At 43.6% G+C, this 26,096-nt stretch overlaps 2 protein-coding genes across 9 annotated transcripts in view; one reads left to right on the top strand and one right to left on the bottom strand.

Annotated features, from left to right (window-relative positions):
• Window positions 1-9,672: 9,672 nt before the first annotated feature.
• Window positions 9,673-14,709, bottom strand: PIERCE2 (piercer of microtubule wall 2). The gene is made up of 2 exons (XM_001089888.5): window positions 14,614-14,709; window positions 9,673-10,239 (listed from the first exon to the last, which is right to left on the bottom strand). The coding sequence occupies exons 1-2, from the start codon at window positions 14,629-14,631 to the stop codon at window positions 9,892-9,894; spliced, it is 366 nt and encodes a 121-aa protein (XP_001089888.1). The 5' UTR covers window positions 14,632-14,709; the 3' UTR covers window positions 9,673-9,891.
• A 324-nt stretch (window positions 14,710-15,033) lies between these two features.
• CCPG1 (cell cycle progression 1) overlaps window positions 15,034-26,096 on the top strand; it is a 50,133-nt gene continuing 39,070 nt past the window's right edge. For 4 of the 8 annotated variants that reach the window (XM_077939444.1, XM_077939442.1, XM_077939440.1 and 1 more), the window contains exon 1: window positions 15,034-15,183. The gene's annotated coding sequence lies outside the window, so the exon portion shown is untranslated. Of the gene's footprint in view, window positions 15,559-26,096 lie in introns of all 8 variants that reach the window. The other 4 variants (XM_077939445.1, XM_077939443.1, XM_077939441.1 and 1 more) reach the window with 1 other exon arrangement.

Raw genomic sequence — 26,096 nt, 5'->3', positions numbered from 1 at the left:
GCTCATGCCTGTAATCCCAGCACTGGGAGGCCGAGTCGGGTGGATCACCTGAGGTTGGGAGTTCGAGACCAGCCTGACCCCAACATGGAGAAACCCCGTCTCTACTAAAAATACAAAATTAGCTGGGCGTGGTGGTGCTTGCCTGTAATCCCCTACTTGGGAGCCTGAGGCAGGAGAATCGCTTGAACCCGGGAGGCGGAAGTTGCAGTGAGCTGAGATCACGCCATTGCACTCCAGCCTGGACAACAAGAGCGAAACTCCATCTCAAAAAAAAAAAAAAAATGTCATACTGCTGGAGGCTACAAAATTCTGACCCTTCCTAAACTGCTCCTAAGATCAGTGCTTGAGATATTTTGCAGACCCTGCACTTAATGAATCAGCTGGCACCACCCAAATCAATAAGCTGACTCATCTAATCTTGTGGCGCCCACCTAACTTAATTCAGCACAAGAAAACAGCTCCGACTCTCTATAATTTCATCTCTAACCAATGAGCACTTCTGGCTCACTGGCTTCCCCTCACCCACCAAGTTGTCTTTAAAAACTCTGCTCCCTGGCTGGGCGCGGTGGCTGACGCCTCTAATCCCAGCACTTTGGGAGGCTGAGGCAAGTGGATCACGAGCTCAGGAGTTCAAGTCCAGCCTGGCCAAGATGGTGAAACCCCATCTCTACTGAAAAAACAAAAAAAATTAGCCGGGTGTGGCGGCGGGAGGCTGAGGCAGAGAATTGCTTGAACCCAGGAGGCAGAGGTTGCAGTGAGCTGAGATCGGGTCACTACACTCCAGCCTGGGTGACAGAGCGAGACTGTCTCAAAAAAACAAAAAACGAAAACAAAACTCTGGTCTCCCGCACAGCTGGTTCTGTATGAATTACTCTTTCTCTGTTTTAATTTTCGTGCCTTAATAAATTGGCTCTGTCTAGGCAGCACCCCTTTAGGGGTAACAAAAACAATTGGTATTTATAAGGTAGCTCAAGCAGGAACAAGAAACAGCATAATACGAAAAGTGGGTTGGTTGATATCTGGTAACTTCAGATCACTTTCCTTGCAAGAGTTAAAACAGTGGGGACTTGCCTATCCTGCCAGCTAAAAGGGGCCTGTTGGGGGATTTGGCTATCATCTCTCTCATGATTTATCAGGAGATCAGATAAATAACCAAATTTTGGGCCAGGCTCGGTGGCTCACACCTGTAATCCCAGCACTTTGGGAGGCTGAGACGGGCAGATCACCTGAGGTCAGGAGTTCGAGAGCAGCCTGGCCAATCCCATCTCTTCTAAAAATACAAAAATTAGCTGGACATGGTGGCAATCACCTGTAACCCCAGCTACTCGGGAGGCTGAGGCAGGACAATGACTGAGACAGTGAAAGAGAGCTAACCTAACAGACTCCATCTTAGTTCTAACCTTTAAGCTGTCCTTGTTCCTTCCTGTGCATAGGCTGGACTAACTTTGGGGGGAACTTCGTTTATAGATTATAGTTTAAAACAAAGATGGTAACAACCTTTTCCCAAAACCTTTTCCTTCCTGCCTGGGGATTAGACTGCCTTTGTAGGACTAAGAAATTAGCCACAAGATTAGAAATTATGGTTTAGGAGTCATGCCGTTGGAATTACAAGATTCTGACCCTCACTAAACTGCTCCTAAGATCAGTGCTTGAGATATTTTGCAGACCCTGCACTTGCTGGATCAGCTGGCACCACCCAGATCAATAAACTGGCTCATCTGATCTTGTGACCCCCACCCAGGAACTGACTCAGTGTAAGAGGACAGCTTCAATTCCTTTTGATTTCATCTCCTACTTAACCAATCAGCACTCCTGGCTCACTGGCTTCCCCTCCCCCACCAAGTTGTCCTTAAAAACTCTTGATTCTCAAATGCTTGGGCAGTCTGATTTGATTAATAATAAAATGCTGGTCTCCTGCACAGCTGGCTCTGTGTGAATTACTCTGTCTCTATTGCAGTTCCCCTGTCTTGATAAATTGGCTCTGTCTAGGCAGCAGGCAAGGTGAACCCATTTGGGAGTTACACTAGTGCAAGAGGTTCAGTCCAAATCAGTGGCCTTCCATATATTTTATTTAACACATCCCAGAAAGAGGTTATGATTTATATCAAGCAAAAGGTTCTGTCCTAGACCAGGTTTGGGATGATCTTTCTTTTCCACATGTTAGCTCTTTGCTGACAGAGGTCAAAATATTAGTCCTAATATAGAGATATTGTCTAATAGTTTAGTGTTATGTAAACCTATTCTGTCTTGGTTCCCTAGTGTAGACGAAAATCAGAGTTGAACAGTAGTTAAACTGAAAAAACAATGCTTTTACTCAGTAACTGTTATAATAAGGAAAAAGAGACCTCAGCATGGAACGAGGCTGAGTTCTTTTCATTTCTGTGAGGTCTGAGAATAAAAAATGAAAAAGAACTAGGCTCAGTTCCAAATATGACATGGACAATTAGGGATTTATAGCCAAGGAGTAGGTTGGGTAATGAAGGTGGTCAGTGGATGAAAAATTACTAAGAGAAAACATTAGGGATAGAGGAATTTTGGTTAAATTGACCTAATAGGATTCTTGCTGAAGACAGGCCAGGTTGATCAGGTATTACCGGCGGCGGGTGGGGGCGGTTATAGGGAATGAGGAATCTGGTCAAATATCAAGGGTGATCAGATATTGATGGTGGGGATTCTGGCTAAAGGAACTTGGCAGGACTCTTGCCATGACTGGGCTCTTAGGAGCAAGGTACGTGGCTGGGCATGATGGCTCATGCCTGTAATCCCAGCACTTTGGGAGGCCGAGGTGGGTGGATCACCTGAGGTCGGGAGTTCAAGATCAGCCTGACCAACATGGAGAAACCCCATCTCTACTAACAATACAAAATTAGCCAGTTGTGGTGGCACATGCCTGTAATCCCAGCTACTCAGGAGGCTGAGCCTGGAGAATTGCTTGAACCCGGGAGGTGAAGGTTGTGGTGAGCCAAGAATGCGCCACTGCACTCCAGCCTGGGCAACAAGAACAAAACTCCATCTCAAAAAAAAAAAAAAAAAAAAAGCAAGGTACAGCCGGGCACAGTGTCTCACGCCTGTAATCCCAGCAGTTTGGGAGGCTAAGGCAGGTGGATCATGAAGTCAGGAGTTGGAGACCAGCCTGACCAACATGGTGAAACCCTGTCTCTACTGAAAATATAAAACTTAGTCTGGCATGGTGTCGCGTGCCTATAATCCCAGCTACTCAGGAGGGTGAGGCAGGAGAACCCTTGAACCTGGGAGACAGAGGTTGCAGTGAGCTGAGATCATGCCACTGTACTCCAGCCTGGACAAAGAGCGAGGTGCCAGGATGGGGCCTAGTCAAAAAAGTGGTTCACAGGAGCCTATCTAGAGTTTGGTCAAGGAGAGACCGCTTAATCACTAGCAAGCCAGGTGCTTTCCAACAAATGTCATCCATGTGGGAAGTAAGGGCAAAGGATTTTGCACATACCATCTAGGGAAAAAGTAGGTGCCTTACTTCATTTTCCACTGCTGTATCAGAATACCACAGACTAGGTAATTTATAACGGACAGAGATTTATTTGGTTCATGGTTCTAGAGGCTGGGAGGTCAAGATCGAGGGACTACATGCATCTGGTGAAGCCCTTCTTGCTATATGATAACGTGGCAGAAGGTATCACATAGTAAGAGAGCATGCAAGAAAGAGAGGAAAGGAAAAGGGGGCTGAACTCCTGTCTTTTATAACTAACCCAGTCCTGCAATAACTCACTTCTGTATTAACAGCTTTAATCTATTCAAGAGGGTGGTGTCCCCATGAACTAATAGTCTCTTTTTTGTGTGTGTGATGGTGTCTTGCTTTGTCACTCAGACTAGAGTGCAGTGGCATGATCTAGGCTTACTGCAACCTCTGCCTCCTGGGTTCAGGTGATTCTCCTGCCTCAGCCTCCCGAGTAGCTGAGATTACAGGCATGCGCCACCAAGCCTGGCTAATTTTGGTATTTTTAGTAGAGACAGCTTTTCACCATGTTGGCCAGGCTGGTCTCAAAACTCCTGACCTCAGGCGATTTGCCTGCCTTGGCCTCCCAAAGTGCTGGTATTACAGGCATGAGACACCGTGCCTGGTCTATTTTTGTATTTTTTAATAGAGACAGTGTTTCACCACTTGGCCAGGCTGGTTTCACACTCCTGATCTTAAGTGATCCACCTGCCTTGGCCTCCCAAAGTGCTGACATTGCAGGTATGAGCCACCGCCCTGGCTTTGCTTTAGCTTTTTAGTGCATATTAAGGACTAACATTACTCTCTAGTTATCTTCAGCTATCTACATCTATCTTCAGCTATCTACATCTGATTGCTGTAGGTCAGCAGTTCTCAAAATGTGTTCTCATCAGAATACAAATACTCTGGTCAGCACGGTGGCTTACACCCATAATCCCAACACTTCGGTAGGTGGTGGGTCACGCCTATAATCCCAGCACTTGGGAGGAGGTGGGAGGATAATTTGAGCCCAGGAGTCCAAGACTAACCTAAGCAACATAGTGAGACCCCCATCTCTACAAAAAATAGAAAAAAAGTTAGCCAGGCATGGTGGTGCATGACTGCAGTCCTAGCTACTTGGGAGGCTGAGGTTGGAAAATCGCTTGAGCTGGGGAAGTCAAGGTTGAGGTTGAGGTTACAGTGAGCTGTGATTGTGTCATTGCACTCCAGCCTGGGTGACAGAGGGAGACGCTGACTCAAAAAGAGTAGAAAATATGCTATATTATATCCTATCTTTAAAAAAACGACAAGAAACCTTTGGCTCAACATCTAGCTATTGCCCCATTTATCTGTTCAGTGTGCAGCAAAATTACTTAAAATTAGTTTTGAGTTCTTCGGCTCTTTCTTATTCCAATAAAGTTTTCCTCTCTACCGCTTCTTGTTGTAGAGAGGAATACTTATTTATTTATTTATTTTTGAGGCAGAGTTTCGCTCGTCACCCTGGCTGGAGTGCAATGTCGTGATTTGGCTTACTGCAAACTCTGCCTCCTAGGTTCAAGCGATTCTCCTGCCTCAGCCTCCTGAGTAGCTGGAATTACAGGTGTCCGCCATCACGCCCAGCTAATTTTTGTATTTTTAGTAGAGACAGGTTTTCACCATGTTGGCCAGGTTGGTCTCAAACGCCTGACCTCAGGCCACCTGCCCACCTCAGCCTTCCAAAGTGCTGGGATTACAGGTGTGAGCCTTCGCGCCTGGCCTTGTTGAAATACTTTTGTTTGAAGTCATCCATGACCTCTGCTTTGCCTCATCAAAGGTCAGTTCTCAATTCATATGCTGTTTCCCAAGATAATTTCACACTGCTGGGCCAGTTCCTCTCCTTGAAACAAGCTTGGCTTCGAGGCCTCACAGTCTTCTAATTTCCTTTCTTCACTAGTCACTCCTTCTTGGTCTCATTTGTTTCTTCTTGTTCTTTGCCTTGACCTCTAAATGGTGGTTTTCCCTAAAGCATAGTCCTCAGGTCTGTTTACCTACACTTTGTAGTCTTGTCTGATTTAATCGTTTTAAATAACATGTTGTTCAAATTGATTATCTTCAACTTGGACTTCTCTCTTGAATTCAACTTGTATATTCAATTGCCCTACATCAACTTGACTTTCCTCAGATATTCTCTTCACCTCCTTCAGAGGGTGTGGTCAGACCTCACCTTATCAGAAGCCTTCCCTTTCCAACCTACCTAAAGTAATTCCTTGCTGAAGTACTCGCTTTCCTCCTAACTCTATTTTATGTTTTTTCCCATAATACTTACCACTAGGTATAGAACATAGGTAACTATGTAAATATATATTCATATATGTTATTTATGTACGTATTAATGTGTATTTTTATTTATAAATATATAAAAATATATATTTATACATGCTTTTTGGTCTGTTTCCTCCTGCTGGGATTCATTAGAATCTAAGCTCCAATAGGACTAGCTTCTAGTGCCTAGTATAGTCCTAGGACCTTATTATTATTATTATTATTTTTTTGAGGCGGAATTTGCCTCTTGTTGCCCAGGCTGTAGTGCAATGGCATGATATCGGCTCACTGCAACCTCCGCCTCCCGGGTTCAAGAGATTCTCCTGCCTCAGCCTCCCGAATAGCTTGGATTACAGGCATGCATCACCACGCCCAGCTAATTTTTTTTGGTATTTTTAGTAGAGACGGGGTTTCTCCATGTTGGTCCAGGCTGGTCTTGAACTCCTGACCTCAGGTGATCCGCCTGCCTCAGCCTCCCAAAGTATTGGGATTACAGGCATGAGCCACCATGCCCAGCCAGTCCTGGGACTTTAATAGGCACTGAATGACTATGTATATAATGAAATTCCAGATGACATGCTTGATTTTCAGCTATTTATCCTGATCATTTTATTATTATTTTAGATGAAGTCTCCCTCTGTCACCCAGGTTGGAGTGCAGTGGCGTGATCTCAGCTCACTGCAACCTCCACTTCCCAGGTTGAAGAGATTCTCCTGCCTCGGGCTCTGGTGTAGCTGGGATTACAGGCATGCACCACCATGCCTGGCTAAGTTTTTGTATTTTTAGTAGAGATGTGGTCTCACCATGTTGCCCAGGTTTGTCTCGAACTCCTGGCTTCCTGTAATCCGCCCACCTTGGCCTCCCAAAAGTGCTGGGATTTTAAGTATGAGCCACTGTGCCTGGAGTATCCTGAGAATTTTTTTTTTTTTTTTTTTTTTTTGAGACGGAGTCTCCCTCTGTAGCCCAGGCTGGAGTGCAGTGGCCGGATCTCAGCTCACTGCAAGCTCCGCCTCCCGGGTTCACGCCATTCTTTTTTTTTTTTTTTTTTTTTGAGACGGAGTCTTTGCTGTCACCCAGGCTGGGGTGCAGTGGCGCGAACTCGGCTCACTACAAGCTCCGCCTCCTGCGTTTACGCCATTCTCCAACCTCAGCCTCCCGAGTAGCTGGGACTACAGGTGCCCGCCACCTCGCCCGGCTAGTTTTTTTTGTACTTTACTATAGTAGAGACGGGGTTTCACCGTGTTAGCCAGGATGGTCTCGATCTCCTGACCTTGTGATCCGCCCGTCTCGGCCTCCCAAAGTGCTGGGATTACAGGCGTGAGCCACCGCGCCCGGCCCGGGTTCACGCCATTCTCCGGCCTCAGCCTCCCGAGTAGCTGGGACTACAGGCGCCCGCCACCTCGCCCGGCTAGTTTTTTGTATTTCTTAGTAGAGACGGGGTTTCACCGTGTTATCCAGGATGGTCTCGATCTCCTGACCTCTTGATCCACCCGTCTCGGCCTCCCAAAGTGCTGGGATTACAGGCTTGAGCCACCGCGCCCGGCCTTTTTTTTTTTTGAGACAGAATCTCACTCTGTTGCCCAGGCTGCAGTGCAGTGGTATGATCTTGGCTCACTGCAACCTCTGCCTCCTGGGTTCAAGTGATTCTCCTGCCACAGCCTCCCAAGTAGCTGGGACTATAGGTACACGCCACCATACCTGGCTAATTTTTTGTATTTTTAGTAGAGACTGGGTTTCGTCATGTTGGCTAGGCTGGTCTCGACCTCCTGACCTCAAGTGATCCACCCGCCCAAAATGCTGGGATTACAGACGTGAGCCACAGCGCCCAGCCAATCCTGAGAATTTTAGCAACAACAAAAATGACCCAACGGTGCACCACTGCCATAGGTAGGAATTTTAGGTTAGTTTCTAGATTCTACATATAAAAAGGTAAATTCACTTGCCATGAATTGGGCACCTACAGTGAAGGGGGAAAATTGTTTGTATGGTTTATACTGCAAAAACAGGCTAATAAACTAAAACGTTATTGCATAATTCACTTGGACATCTTGTGCAGTGCCTCACTATTTGATGTTTTGAGGAAGTGAAAAAAATTAATATTTCTTGATTGTGCCATTACCAAATTATCAGTTTTGGGGGTAATTGGAAGAAATTGATGAGTCTGCAGAGTTTGAGCTGTTTCCTTACATCAAGCAACTTCTATGATTAGAAGATTCAACTTTTATAATCCCCTAATGACTCACAAATTTATTCTAATTGATGGTAATATCCTGAAATAAAACCAACAGGGGAAAATAACAATGATTTTTTTTTTCCAAAAAGATATTCAGACCCAATTATCAACATACGGTTTAAACAGATGGGAGCTGAAATAAATCTGTGTGTGCAGTAGAATCAGAGATTTTAAAGAATTGTATAGCCTGTCACCTACCACTGCTCACACTATGTTAAAGATATATAAAATTAATTGCATTTATAAAAATATACCACATTGTCTCGTATCTTTGTACTTTTATCCATAGTTTCTTCTCCCTAGAATAACCTTCCTTTGATTTAGCTTTATCTTCTCTAGGTCACTTCTCCTGATCTCTCTGGTCTCAATTTGAGCAATTCTATGTCTGAAAGGCCTGTGCATACTGCCTACTTTACATTACAAAAATTATCACATATTAATTTGCTAATCTCATTCTCCCAAATATTTTTTTTTTTTGAGACAGAGTTTCGCTCTTGTTGCCCAGGCTGGAGTCCAATGGCGTGATCTCGGCTCACTGCAACCTCTACCTCCCGGGTTCAAGCGATTCTCCTGCCTCAGCCTCCCAAAGTAGCTGGGATTACAGGCACCCACCACCATGCCCAGCTGATTTTTTTGTATCTTAGTTGAGATGGGGTTTCACCATGTTCGCCAGGCTGGTCTTGAACTCCTGACCTCAGGTGATCCACCTGCCCCAGCCTCCCAATGTGCTGGGATTACAGGTGTGAGCCACCACACCTGGCCAATATTGTTAATTAAAACAATAAAAATCACTGTCTTTTATTTCTGTACCTCTATTTGCATAGTACAGTCTGTCATCAGTCAGGGTTCAAAAAATATTTGCTGAATGAATCAATAAATTACAAGTTATCTCTTCCACCAGCCTAGCAGTGGGAACTAACATTATGTTAAAAGTGGGAAATTGGCTGGGCAGCATGGCTCACTCCTGTAATCCCAACACTTCAGGAGGCCAAGGCAGGATGACAGCTTAAGGACAGGAGTTTGAGGTCAGCCTGGGCAACACAGCGAAACTCCATCTACACACACACACACACCCCCTATAAATTAGCCGGGGGCATGTTGTTCCTGCCTGTAGTCCCAGCTAGTAGAGGCTGAGGTGGGGGATGGTTTGAGCCCAGGAGTCCAAGGTTGCAATGAACCATGATCATGCCACTGCATACCAGCTTGGGTGACAAGGTGAAACCCTGTCTCCAAAAATAAAAAATAAAAGTGTGTTGGCCAGGCACAGTGGCTCACGCCTGTAATCTCAGCACTTTGGGAGGCTGAGGCGGGCAGATCACCAGGTCAGGAGATTGAGACCATCCTAGCTAACAGGGTGAAACCCCATCTCTACTAAAAATACAAAAAATTAGCTGGGCATGGTGGCGAGTGCCTGTAATCCCAGCTACTCGGGAGGCTGAGGCAGAAGAATCGCTTGAACCTGGGAGGCGGAGGTTGCAGTGAGCCGAGATCGCGCCATTGCACTCCACCTTGGGCAATAGAGTGAGACTCCATCTCAAAAAAAAACAAAAAACAAAAACAAAAACCAAAGTGTGAAATTGTTGGTCAGAATCTTCCTTAAATCATTTTTTTTCTTACAGCTCCTGTGTTCCTCTGTCTTGATAAGTAGACTCAATAGATAAGTAAATAAAATATAAAAGGCTTTTGAAGCTTTTGGATTACATGGACTAACACTTTCTACCTTTTATTTTGCTATTTTGAACATATTTTCATTTAAAAAGTCATTGTCATTCAGTTATCAGTTGAAATTATTTAACTTATTTTAAAAATTGATTATAAACTTTTTATCTCAATTAGGTATTCTACCCTTAGATTTAACACTCATTTTTCCCGAGTATATTTTCTTTTCAATATACAAAGAAATGTATTTTCATAGAGTGTGTTGAATATTAGGAAAATCAAGAGTTCTGGTTCTGTCAGGTGCAGTATTTAGAGTGTTATTTTGATAAAATCCAGTTGCTCTGATATGGCTTGAAAATACTTGCTCCTTTGGAGTATATTTGCAGGGGAAAAACTGTGGCATAGGTAGAAATTCACCATAATGACTTGAATTGGTTTTATACATAATCATCTGAGGTTTTGATAGTGAGGTGGCTGTCTGGAGTGTCTTCGGATCCAACATACATGAAAACACAGGATTGCCAGGGTTCACACAAGGAGGCAGTTGTTCAGATTTCATTTCTGTGTCTGAATTTGAAAGTGAAGTACTTTTCTTGTCCTAAAAAACAAACACATAAAATCATTCTCCATTTTAAAGTTCTGAAAAAAATAAAATAAAATTCAGTCCCACCCACTTCCCTTTTTTAGAAATTCTGTTCTCTTGAGGGGATTGAATGTCAGGCCTCTGATTTCAAGCTAAGCCATCATATCCCCTGTGACCTGCACGTATACATCCACATGGCCTGAAGCAAGTGAAGAACCACAAAAGAAGTGAAAATGGCCTGAAGCAAGTGAAGAATCACAAAAGAAGTGAAAATGGCCAGTTCCTGCCTTAACTGATGACATTACCTTGTGACATTCACTCTCCTGGCTCAGAACCTCCCCCACTGAGCACCTTGTGACCCCCACCCCTGCCCGCCAGAGAATAACCCCCTTTGACTGTAATTTTCCATTACCAACCCAAATCCTATAAAACGGTCCCACCTCTATCTCCCATTGCGGACTCAGCCCGCCTGCACCCAGGTGATTAAAAAGCTTTATTGCTCACACAAAGCCTGTTTGGTGGTCTCTTCTCTTGACATTGAAAACTACCCTTAAAATCACATACACCTGTACACAGAGTGAACTTGTCAAAAATATGCATAAGGTAGCTTTTTAAACATTCTGTACTACAACTATGAGAATTTATTGAAAAGTCTGTAAATCATAGGGAAAATCTGAAAAGTCATAGTTAGAAGAGGAAGTACAGCTTTATTTTAGAGTGAAAAAGGAACAAGATAAACATCCAGGGTTAGCCTGGGTATGTGGGCAGCCATTAAGCAACTAATTACACAGCTAACTGAATAATTACAATTGTGATAACTGCTATGAAGAAAAAAAAATACAACATATTAATGAAGACACAATGGGGGTTCTAACCTAGTGCTGGGGGTTAGGGAAAGCCATGCCACTGAAGTACCATTCAATCTAAGATTGACTATAAAGCAAGGAAGTAAAAGATAGAGGTGGGGACAAAGTATGGCAAGTCAAATAAATTAGGGTGAAAATGTCATGAGATCAGAATAGAGAGCCAGGGGTCAGATCTCTCAGGGTTTTGTTGACTGTGTTTAAAATCTGAACCTTTATTGTAAAAGCAATGGAAAGCTATTGAAGGGTTTTAAGGAGAGGTGTGACATGATGTAATATAATTCTAGTAAAATTACTTTGGCTGTTGTTAGGGCCTGTGTGAATGTGGTGAGGAGCTGCAATAGTCCATGTGAGTAATGATGACAATATATAGTAGGTGGTAGCATGGAGATGGAGCAGATTTGTTTGTTTTGTTTTGTGTGTTTCTTTTTTGAGACGGAGTCTCGCTCTGTCATCCAGGCTGGACTGCAATGGTGCAATCTTGGCTCACTGCAACCTCCGCCTCCTGGGTTCAAGCAATTCTCCTGCCTCAGCCTCCCAAGTAGCTGGGATTACAGGCATGTACCACCACGCCCAGCTAATTTTGTATTTTTAGTAGAGATGGGGTTTTTCCATGTTAGTCAGGCTGGTCTTGAACTCCCAACCTCAGGTGATCCGCCCGCCTCAGCCTCCCAAAGTGCTGGAATTACAAGTGTGAACTACCTCCCAGCCTAATTTTTGTATTTTTAGTAGAGATGGGGTTTCACCATGATGGCCAGGCTGGTCTTGGACTCCTGACCAAGTGATCCACCTGCCTCGGCTTCCCAAAATGTTGGGATTACAGGTGTGAGCCACCGCGCCTGGCCAAATGAAATCAATTTTTATCACTATTTTATTTTATTTTTTGAGATGGAGTTTTGCTCTGTCGTCTAGGCTGGAGTGCAGTGGTGTAGTCTCAGCTCATTGTAACCTCTGTGTCCCAGGTTCAAGTGATTCCCCTGCCTCAGCCTCCAGAGTAGCTGGGACTACAGGTGCCTGCTAACACACCTGGCTAATTTTTGTGTTTTTAGTAGAAATGGGGTTTCACCATGTTGGTCAGGCTGTTCTTGAACTCCTGACCTCAGATGATCTGCCTGCCTCGGCTTTCCAAAGTGCTGGGACTACAGTCATGAGCCACCAGGCCTCACCAGATTTTATTATTTTCTTTTTTGCAGGTTTACCTCAATATATGATCTTCCAGAATCAGTTCTGAAATTTACAGGTTAATAACACCTTATATTAGCAAATATGGTTTGCTAATATTCACTTAATACTCATAAGTTTGTAGTTGGCAAAGCTGGAAATAGAACTCAGGTTCACTAAGTGTCATCAATGTTATTCTCATCAGATCTTGCTGTTTATTATTTTTGATACTGCTTATTAATTTGTTTTAAATATTAACAACACAGATACTGGATAATAGTAAATCATAAGAATCATAAAATTTTGATGGTATCTCAACTGATCAGCTTTTCTCCAATTTTCTACGTTTCCTCAGCACAGGGGAAAGCTTTATAGGTAGAAGGTGGCGGCCCTGTGACTTGTGGGGAAAAGTACCACTGTAATTTACTTTTATGGGCACCTAAGCAGGTTGCCCAGGGCAACTTGTAGATTTGTTGTTGTTATTAATACTATCTCCTTCAGTCACTGAGAACTCTTTTTTTTTTTTGAGATGGAGTTTCACTCTTGTTGCCTAGGCTGGAGTGCAATGGCATGATCTTGGCTCACTGCAACCTCCACCTCCCCGGTTCAAGCGATTCTCTTGCCTCAGCCTCCCAGGTAGCTGGGATTATAGGCATGCGTCACCACACCCAGCTAATTTTGTATGTTTAGTAGAGATGGGTTTTCTGCATGTTGGTCAGGCTGGTCTTGAACTCCTGACCTCAGGTGATTCACCTGCATCGGCCTCCCAAAATACTGGGTCCTAAATGCTGGGATTATAGGCGTGAGCCACAGCGCCCAGCTGAGAACTCTTTTTGTCATCAAATGACCTTCCTTAACTACTGGTTCTAGAATTCCGATCAGCTTTGGCTCAAAACATAATGCAGAAAATGAAATCTAGTCAAAACAGAAGACAAATTAGCTGATAAACTTTGTTGGCATAATTAGTACCGCAAAATCTGGAAAAGTTAAATCCTAAATTAAAATTTTTTTAGATTTCCAGGATAATTCACAAATGTTTATAGATTCTGAAACAAAAGGCCCATTGCTTTATACTTTACATCATAGACAACCACTGCAGTTTTCTTATTTGGGTTTCACCTTCTTCAAACCTGATATTCTTAAAATGTGGAGTTCAAACTGACTACAATTAAGAACGAAACAAACAGCCAATACAAAGAATAATAAAAGGATGAGTTTAAATTATCTGCCACATATGTCAACAACTTTTATTAAATGATAAAAAGGTTAAAATTGTAAATAATTTTACAGAAGAAATTACATCTTAAAATTGGCCTGTGAAAGTGGCTTGAAAGGTATAAAAATCTACCAGTAGCTGGTATTAGCTTTCTTAGTAATTTAATTTTCAGTTAAAGTTAGAGAAAGCCAGACCACCTTGACTTTTTGAAGTCCTTCGGTATAGATAAATATATACTTAAAAAGATAAATGAAAACAAGTCATTAGTTAATAATGCCCATCGCAGAAGCTGTAACTATAAAATTAAGATTTTTTTGATGTCACTGTTGATGTTAAATATAGTTAATAGAAAAGCAAAAATAAAAAAGGTCTAATTTTGAGGCACTCTTTTGTCTCTGCTCAGGCCCACCATCTTCCTTGCTAATGTTTACGTTTATTATTTATTTTTTCATTTATTGATTTACTTTTACCACAATTAGGGGACAGAGAATGAAACCTAAACTTTTCATTGCTTCTGTAAAGAGTGAATATAAATGTAAGATATCTTTCGCTCTTGTTGCCCTGGCTGCAGTTCAGTGGCGCAGTCTCCTCTCACTGCAACCTCTGCCTGCCTCCCAGGTTCAAGCGATTCTCCTGCCTCAGCCTCCCAAGTAGCTAGGATTATAGACGCGCGCCATCTCTCCCGGCTAATTTTTTGTATTTAGTAGAGACGGAGTTTCATCATGTAGGTCCGGCTGGTCTCGAACTCCTGACCTCAGGTGATCCACCCGCCTCGGCCTCCCAAATTACTGGGATTGCAGGCGTGAGCCCCGCGCCCGGTCACCATATCCTTTTTTAAAACAACTCCCTTCTTTGACAAAGTACAATTTATGTATACAATTAACAAAGTACGTTTTTCTTGTTCAAAACCATCACTAACAGTTTGCAGTAGGGTATGAGTGCATACAATCCCGATGGTCTTTACACCTTTAGAGGCTATTCGGATTTAAGGAAACGTACATTTACATGTGTAAATGTAAAAGCTCAGTAGCTGCCTTGTAAAGTGTTTTTCGGGGTTGTGGGGTTGGGACTGGTAGGAGTAGGTGGTGCCTCAAATTATACCAACGAATACCAACATTCCCAAACATCTATCCCTCTGCCTAAACTCACCCAGTCGCGGTCTGTCATTTTCGCTATTTTCTTTGTTAATTTTTTCGGCAAAGTCAGTTTGCATGCAGTAGATGGCAAGAAAGCCGGTGAACGCCTAGGGACGTGGCGTTTTAACCGCACCCAATTAAAGCAGCAAATAGAAGATAAATAGCTGGGTGGATCAGTATGTGTAAACCTATCCGTTTAATCCGGGGAGTTGTTTTCCCGGTGAAACCACGAATCCTTTCTGGAGGTTGCAACTCGTATCCATAGCAACTGGAAGTGGTCGCCGGCTCCCGGATGTTGTGGGGATCTGCGGCCGCCCGGCCCAGCTTCCTGCAGCCGCCCGGCGGCGCCCTGCGCTCCTCTTCGGGAGTGGTAGTTCTTCTCTTCACCGGTGCCTGGCAGGAGGCGCAAGCGGGACTACGCGTCACGGCATGCACTGCGGCGCCCAGCCGGTCACCGCCTGCGGGCTGCAGACGCCTGCGAGCAGGTTGTTGTTTTTATAAGAGGCGTCATTGGCGCCCGAGCTGTGACCGCCGCCACTGGGGCAGCCAGCACAATTGGGCGGAGGTGGCGTTGCCCCTTCAGGTACTGTACTAGGCGGGCTTAGACCCCGGGAGGGGGTTTGTGCCGACTGTCTGAGTCCCTGGCCGACACCCTCGGCTCAGTAGAGGAGCAGTGGCGTGGTCCGCCTCCTAGGCTGGGGCTGCTCGGGCGGGGACTTGACGCCTGGCGTCAGCGGCCGCACGGGCGACCTCCTCGGGCCGTGCGCGAGTCCACAGTCCCGGAGGCCCGAGCTGGCCCCTGGGGCATCCGGTCCGGTGGTCTTGCAGCCTCCAAACCCCGTGTGCTATACTGAGCTGCGCGCCAACAGTGGGAGAGCGGACGGCCTGGGGCACCCTCCTTCCTTCACTGGGCAGGCTCTGAGGTGCTGGTCGGTCTGGACTGATGAAAATCCATATGGTAAGATGTTATGTGCGTCACCCTGCCGGGTTTAATGCCAGCCTGTCTTTTGATGACGTTTGAGCCCCCGTGATGTCAGGAATAGAAAGATTAAATATTAAATAATGCCCGGCTACTTCCGCTGGCACGCCAGCCTGATGATGATCAAATACCTCTCCATACCCTTCTCCAACTCACTGGCCTCCTTTAGCTTTGGTCTTCCTAACCGATTTGTCCTCATTAACAGCTGCCTCATGCAGTGCCTTGTACGCGTTATGTTTAGCACTATTGGGAGCGCCAAGTAAGGTATTTTGTTGAGTGATGAGATGTGTACTGTTCTGCTCTACTTTTATTGAAAAACACAGTGGGGCATTTTTGTAGCTAGAATAGCTAACTATAGTACTATGAATTTTAGATTTGTCTCCTCCAGTCTACAGGATAGTGCTTGAAATGTCGCTATTAACGCATCGTATCTTTTAGGATTAGAATCTTATTGGGCCCCACACGTCTCGGGGTATTTATCACACACACCCAATGTGAATGGTTTACTATTGTTTTCTGAGCTCAGGTCATATAGCGGAAGATGGAGATGGTGAGGGTATTATTTTTATTCATAATTTTTTTTTTTTTTTTGAGACGGGGTTTCGCTCTTGTTGCCCAGGCTGGAGTGCAGTGGCGCGATCTCGGCTCACTGCAACCTCTGCCTTCCGGTTTCAAGCGATTCTCCTGCCTCAGCCTCCCGAGTATCTGGGATTACAGGTGCCCGCCACCACGCCTGGCTAATTTTTGTATTTTTAGTAGAGACGGGGGGGGGGGGGGTCTCACCATGTTGGCCAGGCTGGTCTCGAACTCCTGACCTCGTGATCCGCCGGCTTCGGCCTCCCAAAGTGCTGGGATTACAGGCGTGAACCCCCGCGCCCAGCCTTAATTCATAATTTTTAACATTTTACGCTAAGGACGGAATTTCAATCAAAAAAGGTATTAAAAATCAGCCCAAATACAATTTAAAGGTGTGGGAAATACTTGTTCTTATATGAAAACCATTTAGAAAATAGTGTAATTGCAATTTTGTAAACCATGGAACAAAAAGTGAACATAATTCTTTTAGAAATGACTTAAAGGGCCCAGAACGGTGGCTCATGCCTGTAATCCCAGCACTTTGGGAGGCCCATACAGGTGGATCACCTGAGGTCAGGAGTTCGAGACCAGCCTGGACAACAAGGTGAAAACCTGTCTCTACTAAAAATACAAGAATTAGCTGGGCGTGGTGGCATGCGCCTGTAATCCCAGCTACTTGGGAGGCTGAGGCAGGAGAATTACTTGAACCCGGAGGTGGAGGTTGCAGTGAGCCAAGATCTGGCCACTGCACTCCAATCTGGGTGACACTGCGAGACTATCTCAAAAAAAAAAAAACAACCAAAAACCAAAAAAAAAAAAAAACAGAAAAGAAATAAAGGATATTCACACTTATGAAAGTGTAGATAGTGAAACTAGAAATGATTTTTCTTGTACTTTCCTGTACTTTTCAAGTTTTCTGTAGAAAAAACTTTTAAAAAAGGATGCAAGTATTAACAGCACTTTGAGAGTTTGTATATCATTTTTTTCACTTTCTAGTGGAAAGCACCCCCCTTATGCAAAAAAAAAAAAAAAAAAAAAAAGGCAGCAATTCCAGTTATGGACTCTGTGAACATTACTTTAAAAAGAAAATAAGGGCCTAGTGCGGTGGTTTATGCCTATAATCCCAGGACTTTGGGAAGCCAAGGCAGGCAGATCACTTGAGATCAGGACTTCAAGACCAGCCTGGCCAACATGGCAAAACCCCGTCTTGACTAAAAATACAAAAATTAGCCAGGCGTGGTGGCGGGTGCCTGTAATCCCAGCTATTTGGGAGGCTGAGGCAGGAGAATCGCTTGAACCTGGGAGGCAGAAGTTGCAGTGAGCCGAGATCATGCCACTGCACTCTAGCCTGGGTGACAGAATGAGACTATCTCAAAAAATCCAAATAAGCAGTAACAGTAAAAAACACAGGCAAAGTCCCTGTTGTTACATCTGCAGACTATATTAATTTAAGCGTAAATTATTTGGAGAGTAGGGACAATAAATGAATTAGTTGGACTGGAAGAAAATAACAGATCTGACAATTAGTAGCATTTGTAGATCTCATTTTATTTTTTGGAGAAGATGTCTTGCTCTGTCACCTAGTCTGGAGTGCAGTGGCCTGGACACGACTTACTGCAGTCTTCTGGGCTCAAGTGATCCTCCCAACCCAGCCTCCCAAATAGCTGGGGCCACAGGCACATGTCACCAGGCCTAGGTCTGTTTAATATATATTTTTTTGAGACAGAATCCTGCTCTATTATATGGTAGCTCAGCCTTGGCTCACTGCAACCTCTGCCTCCTAGTAGCTGGGATTACAGTGTGATTCAAGCTGGGTTCAAGCATGATTCTTGTGCCGTAGCCTCCGAGTAGCTGGGATTACAGACATGTGACACCATGCCCCTCTAATTTTTTTTTTTTTTTGAGATGGAGTTTCGCTCTTGTTGCCTAGGCTGGAGTGCTATGGCAAGATCTTAGCTCACCGCAACCTCCACCCCCTGGGTTCAAGCGATTCTCCCGTCTCAGCTTCCTGAGTAGCTGGGATTACAGGCATGCGCCACCACGCCCGGCTAATTTTGTATTTTTTAGTAGAGACAGAGTTTTTCCATGTTGGTCAGGCTGGTCTCGAACTCCCGACCTCAGGTGATCCACCCGCCTCGGCCTCCCAAAGTGCTGGGATTACAGGTGTGAACCACCGCCCCGACCTAATTTTTGTATTTTTAGTAGAGACTGGATTTTGCCATGTTGCCCAGGCTGGTTGTGAAGTCCTGGCCTCAAGTGATCTGTCCGCCTTGGCCTCCCAAAGTGCTGGGATTACAGGTGTGAGCCACTGTACCCAGCCTAATTTTTTAATTTTTTCTTTTTTTTTCTTTGAGATGGAGTCTCGCTCTGTCGCCCAGGTGGGAGCACAGTGGCGTGATCTCAGCTCACTGTAACCTCCACCTCCCAGGTTCAAGCAATTCTCTTGGCGTCAGCGTCCCGAGTAGCTGAGATTACAGGCACACACCACCATGCCTGGCTAATTTTTGTATTTTTAGTAGAGGTTGGATTTCACCATGATGGCCAGGATGGTCTCGATCTCCTGAACTCGTGATCCACTTGCCTGGGCCTCCCAAAGTGCTGGGATTACAGGTGTGAGCCACCGCGCCCGGCCCTAATTTTAAAATGTTATATAGAAGCAGGGTCTTGCTATGTTGCCCAGGCTGGTCTCTGAACTCCTGGGTTCAAGCGATTTTCCTGCCTTAGCCTCCCAGGGTTGGATACAGGCATGAGAACTCCATGTCTGGCCTATGCATCCCATCTTTTGATCTGGTTTCTTTTCACCTTGTACAGTGAAATCAGAGGCAAAAGTGCTTAGCTTTTCTTCACTTAAGGCTGGACAATCTTAACTTGTTAACATTGAATCACTTTGAGTACCATGTTTTATATGTTTGATATTTTGGCTTATGTCTGTTTTTGTTTTATTTTTTGTTATGGTTATATTGGATATGGACTGGTAAATAGTGTAATCAATCATTAGTCCACATTTTGTTTTCTGTTGTAAAGGGCTACATTGTTCTTCCATATTAATATACAGTACATTTTTTTTGCTACTATCTGTCTCTTAAAAATTAAGGGGGTTTACCTTAACGCCAAGTGTCAGTTGACACTTGATTAAAAAAAAATCTATTCAAGTGTTTTAGAAAAAACACTTTTAACACTGTTGTTTTTCAGGTTACGGTGTTCATACTTTATTTTCTTAGGTTGCCTTCTTTGGAGCTTGTCTATTGCAAATGTCAATTTCTTTTCAATATTTTTTTTATCTTATAATTTTGTATATTCTGTGTACTGAGTTGGCTCAATATGTTATTAGGCTTTGGGTCTATTCACAGGGCATAAGAAAAATTCAAAATTGATTAATGTGTCTGATTTACTAACTCCTTCCACAGTGGTGTTGTATGGGTTGTATAATTATATTCTTATTCAAGATAAAGAAAGACTTTAAAAAATTAGGTGTATATGAACTGCTAAAATCATGGAAGTAGTCATTTTTGAACATGTTAAGAACATGAACACAGCAGCAAGGCCTGTTAAGCCCAAGGTACTTTAAACAAAAAATGCAGACTCATCTAACAATGCAGAACTGCTGGAGGCTGAATTATGTTTGTTTCTTTGTGGTGAAGATGAGGAAGTTGCAGTATTGTCAGTGATAAAGGATTACATTTTCACACATTTCCTTCCTGACAGTTCCATAATTTTAACTAGGCTAAAACACTTGGTTTCAAAGGTCATTTGCAATGTATTGTACCAGATAAACTTGGCTGTATTTTCTCTCAATTTGAGTTCTAAGATTAAATTCAGCCCTATAATATGGGAATGATTACAATTAAGTGGTGAATAAAGGGATTTTTTTCCCCAAAGGGCATTTAATGTGTGGAAAGCTCTTTAATTACCTGAGGAAGTATTAGAAAATAAGAAGTGTGAGTTAAGTTTTGTTTTTCTGTCATCACAGGAAGCCTGAAATCTTTTTTTTTTTTTTTCAGTACTTATCTAAATCACTATTCTTTTAAAATCTTACAAAATCTTACTTCTAGTTCATATTGCCAGCATGTTGAAATGTAAAAAGAGCATTGGGTTGGAAATCAGAGACTTTTTTTTTTTTTTTTTTTTTTTTGAGACAGAGTCTGGCTTAGTCGCCCAGGCTGGAGTGCAGTGGCGCGATCTCGGCTCACTGCAAGCTCCGCCTCCCGGGTTCACGCCATTCTCCTGCCTCAGCCTCCCGAGTAGCTGGGACTACAGGCGCCCGCCGCCTCGCCCGGCTAATTTTTTGCATTTTTAGTAGATACGGGGTTTCACAGTGTTAGCCAGGATGGTCTCGATCTCCTGACCTTGTGATCCGCCCGCCTCGGCCTCCCAAAGTGCTGGGATTACAGGCGTGAGCCACCGCGCCCGGCCAATCAGAGACTTTTTAATGATGTTGAACAAGTGATTATTTATAATTTTCTGTTCATTTTCATTTGGAATTTGTAAATAATAGCAAGCTGCCTTTATGGGGGTATTTGTGATGATGAAATCAGATATGAAAATGAAATTACTTTGTAAGTCGCGGAGTTACCTACTCAGGTGAAGTATTATTGTACTGCATAAGTGCATTTACATGAAGCACTTATATATTTGAAGTGTGATGATGGGATAAATACTTTTTGACTGGGAAGTTTGATGAAGAAAAAAAGTCAAGTGGGGTATTCATTTGGTTTCTTGGTAGAACTTGGTGGCTTTTTCCAGACTGAAGGAAACCCGGCTCCTCTCCTGACTGTGACTTTGCACTCTGTTGCATTGAATGTCCCGCAACTGGAGTGTACTTCTGTGATTGAGCTTTTAATTTTGGTTTTGATTTGTTTTAATCTCACTTCTGTAAGTGTAAGAAAGGTCATCAGTCTAGTTTGACAATAGGAAGTAGCTATTGTTTTTAATACTCTCAAATGGATCTTTTTTTTTTCTTTTTGAGACGGAGTCTTGCTCTGTCGCCCAGGCTGGAGTGCAGGGGCGTGATCTAGGCTCACTGCAAGCTCCGCCTCCCGGGTTCACGCCATTCTCCTGCCTCAGCCTCCCGAGTATCTGGGATTACAGGCATGCACCACCACACCTGGATAATTTTTGTATTTTTCGTAGAGACAGAGTTTCGCCATGTTGGCCAGGCTAGTCTTGAACTCCTGACCTCAGGTGATTCGCCTGCCTCGGCCTCCCAAAGTGCTGGGATTACAGGCATAAGCCACTGCACCCGGCAGTAGTTTGTTTTTAGGGAGGGACAGGGAAGGTTGAAAAATGGCACTATAGAAAGCTGTTGCATACCACAGGAATTAAAACAGCGTTGTAGTGGTTCAGGAATAGAAAACAGATCAGTAGAACAGAATGGAGAACACAGAAATGGATTAATAAATGTGTGGGACTTTATATGACAAAAGGTGGCATTTCAAATTATAGAAAAAGTATGGAATATTCAATATTTGGTTTAATTTTCACTTCACACCAAAAGAAAAAAAAATCTAAATGCATGAATTAAACAGCTAAATGTAAAAGCCAAAAACTCTGGAAGTATTAGTAGAAAATATAGGAGAATAATTTTATAATCTTGGGAGCAGGAAAAGCTTTCTAAAACAAGATACAAAATCTAGATACTATAAAGGACACCCTGTTTTCCAGCCTCTACATTGACTGTATAAAATTTGAAACCTAGTAGAAGATACTTTAAAAATGTTTGAAGCATGCTAGAACATTAATTCGTGACCCAACTTGAAAAGAACTACAAATCAGTAATGATAATCCGATAGGAAAGTGAACACATGAATATAGATGCTTCACAGAGAAGAAGATGAGGATAGCCAGTCAACACAAGATGCACAGCCCCACTGAAGTCTTCTGGGAAGTGCAGATTAAGGAATTCATTATTTTGCTCATGAGATGAGCAGAAATTAAAGATGGTTGTTACTCTGTTGGTGGGATTGTGGAGAAATAGGTACTTTCATATGTTGTTGGCAGCAACTTTGTACTACCTTTGGGAGAGCAATTTAGCAATATCTATAGTTGCTTTAGTTGTTTTTTGAGATGGAGTTTCACTGGAGTGCGCCTGGCCTTATTTATTTATTTTTGAGATGGAATCTGGCTCTGTAACCCAGAACTTAGTGCAGTGGTGTGATCTCGGCTTACTGCAACCCCTGCCTCCCAGCCTCAAGTGATTCTCCTGCCTCAGCCTCCCAAGTAGCTGGGATTACAGGCACGTACTACCACACCTGGCTAACTTTTGTATTTTAGTAGAGATGGGGTTTCACCATGTTGGTCAGGCTGATCTTGAACTCCTGACCTCATGATCCACCCACTTCAGCTGGGATTATAGGTGTGACTCAACGCCCGGCATTTTTGTTTGTTTTGAGACAGAGTCTTGCTTTGTTGTCCAGGCTGGAGTGCGGTGGTGTTACCTCGGCTCACTGCAACCTCCGCTTTCTGGGTTCAAGCAGTTCTCGTGCCTCAGCCTCCCAAGTAGCTGGGATTACAGGCTCCTGCCACCATGCCTAGCTAATTTTTTTGTATTTTTAGTAGAGACGCCAGGCTGGTCTCAAGTGATCCTCCCAAAGTGCTGGGATTACAGGTGTGAGCTACCATGCCTGGCTCATTTGTTGTATTTTTAATAGAGATGGGGCTTCACCATGTTTCCCAGGCTGGTCTCAAACTTGTGAGTTCAAGCAATTTGCCCAGCTCTGCCTCCCAAAGTATTGGAATTACAGGCATAAGCCACCGGGCCCGACCTGTGGCTTTTCATGGAGTTCTTAGAACGTCAGTTGTCTGTGCTGTTGGGCTTTCTACTTTCTCTACCTTTTGGAATGTCTTCACTTTCCAGTCCCTTTTACCTAGATAATTTGAATTACTCTCTGAAGGCTCCACTATTTCTCATGAGTTACAGACATCTGCTTCTTAAGGATCTGTTTTATCAGTTTCATTTTGATTTTTTAGATATTAATTCAGTTTGACTGACGGAGTCTTGCTGTGTCACCCAGGCTGGAGTGCAGTGGCACAATCTTGGCTCACTGGGTTCAAGCGCTTCTTCTGCCTCAGCCTCCTGAGTAGTTGGGACTATAGGTGCCCACCACCAGGCCCAGCTAATTTTTTTTTTTTTTTTGTATTTGTAGTAGAGACGGGGTTTCACCATGTTGTCCAGGCTGGTCTCGAGCTCCTGACCTCAGGTGATCCACCTGCCTCGGCCTCCCAAAATGCTGGGATTACAGGCATGTGCCACTATGCTCAGCCTTTTTTTTTCTTTTCTTTTCTTTTCTTTTTTTTTTTTTTTTGGGACAGAGTTTCTTGCTCTTGTTGCATAGGCTGGAGTACAATGGCTCAATCTTGGTTCACTGAAACCTCCACCTCCCGGGTTCAGGTGATTCTCCTGCCTCAGCCACCCAAGTAGCTGGGATTACACATGTGTGCCACCACTCCCGAGTGATTTTTTGTATTTAGTAGAGACAGGGTTTCACGATGTTGGTCAAGCTGGTCTCGAACTCCTGACCTCAGGTGATCCACCTGCCTCGGCCTCCCAAAGTGCTGGGATTAGAGGCATGAGCTACTATGCCCGGCCTAACAGTTGGTCTTTTTAATATTTAGCTTATCTCTAGGTGTTTCATTCCATATAACTAAATCTCAGTTGTGTTCAGGCACAAAAAAGATGGAAAACTACTCATTCATTCTTCACAACTGTTTTCAGCACCTCAAGGAGGCCTTCCCTAACCATCCTATTTAACATTCCAGTTCTTGCACCATCCCTACCCCTACTGTGCCCTCACTTTTTTCTCCATGGCACTGGGCACCAGCTGGCTAACTCTGTCTTTAAAAAGTACTTTTCTTCACGGGAGGTTTTTCTTTTGTTTTTGTTTTCTTTCTTTCAGTCCTGTATCTTCAGGACTTAGAAGAGTTCATGGCACATAGTAGGTACTCAATAATCATATGTTGAATGAATAAATGCAGTTTCATGTTCCAGATGAGGATAGGCTCATTTGAAATATTTCCATAGGTTTATTAGACAAAAAGTAGACTTTCAGAAAGTTTTCATGCCTGGCACAGTGGTTCACACCTGTAATCCCAGCACTTTGGGAGGCTGAGGCAGGCAGATCACGAGGTCAAGAGATCGAGACCATCCTGGCCAACATGGTGAAACCCATCTCTACTAAAAGTACAAAAATTAACTGGGCATGGTGGTGCGTGCCTGTAATCCCAGCTACTTGGGAGGCTGAGGCAGGATAATCTCTTGAACCTGGGAAGTAGAGGTGGCAGTGAGCCGAGATCACGCCACTGCACCGTAACCTGAAGACAGAGTGAGACTCCGTCTCAAAAAAAAAAAAGTTTTCATTAGTTGGGATCTTGTATCCTCTTCCCTTTCTCAAGTGATGTGTTTTAAAGCAGACATTTTCATATCCTTTGGCGGAGGTGAAAGATCCAGACCTTTTGAAAAGCATTTTAGAAATACGTTCTTAAAAGCACTCCAAACTGACTCTCTTATCTTTGGTCACGTGACAGTACAGCTGCACTTTGGGGCCTTTGCCTATATCCTGTTGGTTGCCTCACTTCGGAATTGTAGACGTGTGGGAGAATAATGCTCCCATTCTTCTCTATCTTGTCTAGTTCTAGAAGATATGGTGATGGAAACCTTACCTTTTTCATAGTAAAATGTAGCTACTCAGGAATGATGAGGGGCACCGTCACATCAGGTAATACTCATTCCAGTTATATTTTATGAGGTAAAATTGATATTGTTGTTTGGTTATTCTTACAGATTTTGACAGCCTCCACCAAAGTGTTTTAAAATGACTTATTTAGTCTGTAACTCTTCCCTGAATTCAGTCTCCGGACACCTACTTGATGTTTCCTCTTGGATGTGATAATAACAATCTCAGATTTAAAATGCTCTAAATCAATTTACTGATTTTCTTTTCTTCCTTTTTCTTTTTTTCCAAGATGAGAGTCTTGTTCTGTCTCCTAGGCTAGAGTGCAGTGGCGTGGTCGCGGCTCACTGCAACCTCCGCCTCCTGGGTTCAGGCAATTCTCCTGCCTTAGCCTCCCGAGTAGCTGGGACTACAGGCACCCACCATACCACCTGGCCAATTTTTGTATTTTTAGTAGAGACAGGGTTTCACCACGTTGGCCAGGCTGGTCGTGAACTCCTAACCTCAAGTGATCCGCCCACCTCAGCCTCCTAAAGTGCTGGAATTGGATTATCACAGTAGCTACGCAAATGAACTTCTTGCTTCTGCCTTTGCTCCCCCACAATTCTGTCCCAATAGGTAGCCAGAGTGATCTTTTATTCCTTTTCTCAAAACCCGTCTGTGACTTTGTTTTCACTCAGAGTAAAAAGCTAAAATGCTTTTCAAAAGGAATCTTAGGATCTGTAAGCCCTACTCAATCTGTCCCCTTGCCCACCCTATTATCTTGTGTTTAATCTTGTCTTCCTCTCACCTGCTAGGTGATCCACACAGTCCTCCTTGCTATTTCTCAAAGGTAGAGCTTTGATCTCAACTTTATACCTACTATTCATTTGGTCTTAAATGCTCTTCCTCCAGTTAACTGTATATAATGGTGCCTCACTCATTCAAATCTTTGCTCACATATACTTTAGCAATGAAGCTTCCGCTGACCACCCTTTTTAGAATTAAACTTCTCTATTCCAGCATAAATCTATCCTAGAACAAATCTCTTCAAATATTTTACAGGGTTTGACTCTTTTTGTCGACATAAGTCTAAGGTTTTTGACCTGAATGTGTGGTGACTCTTGCTTATAATGGCCATATTGTTTTTGGCTACTGCCATTCTGTGAGTTAGCAGAAATAGGAGGAGCAGCAAGAAGATGATTTCAGTATTGTAGCTGTTGTGTGTTAAACACTTTGAGAGACCTGCAAGTGGACATCAAAAGCAATTGGAAATATGTGACTGGAGATCGAGTT

The sequence above is a fragment of the Macaca mulatta genome, chromosome 7 (genome assembly GCF_049350105.2).
Source record: "Macaca mulatta isolate MMU2019108-1 chromosome 7, T2T-MMU8v2.0, whole genome shotgun sequence".
NCBI classification, from domain to species: domain Eukaryota; kingdom Metazoa; phylum Chordata; class Mammalia; order Primates; family Cercopithecidae; genus Macaca; species Macaca mulatta.
Note: the sequence above shows the minus strand (reverse complement) of the source record. Positions and strands in the feature narration are given on the sequence as shown.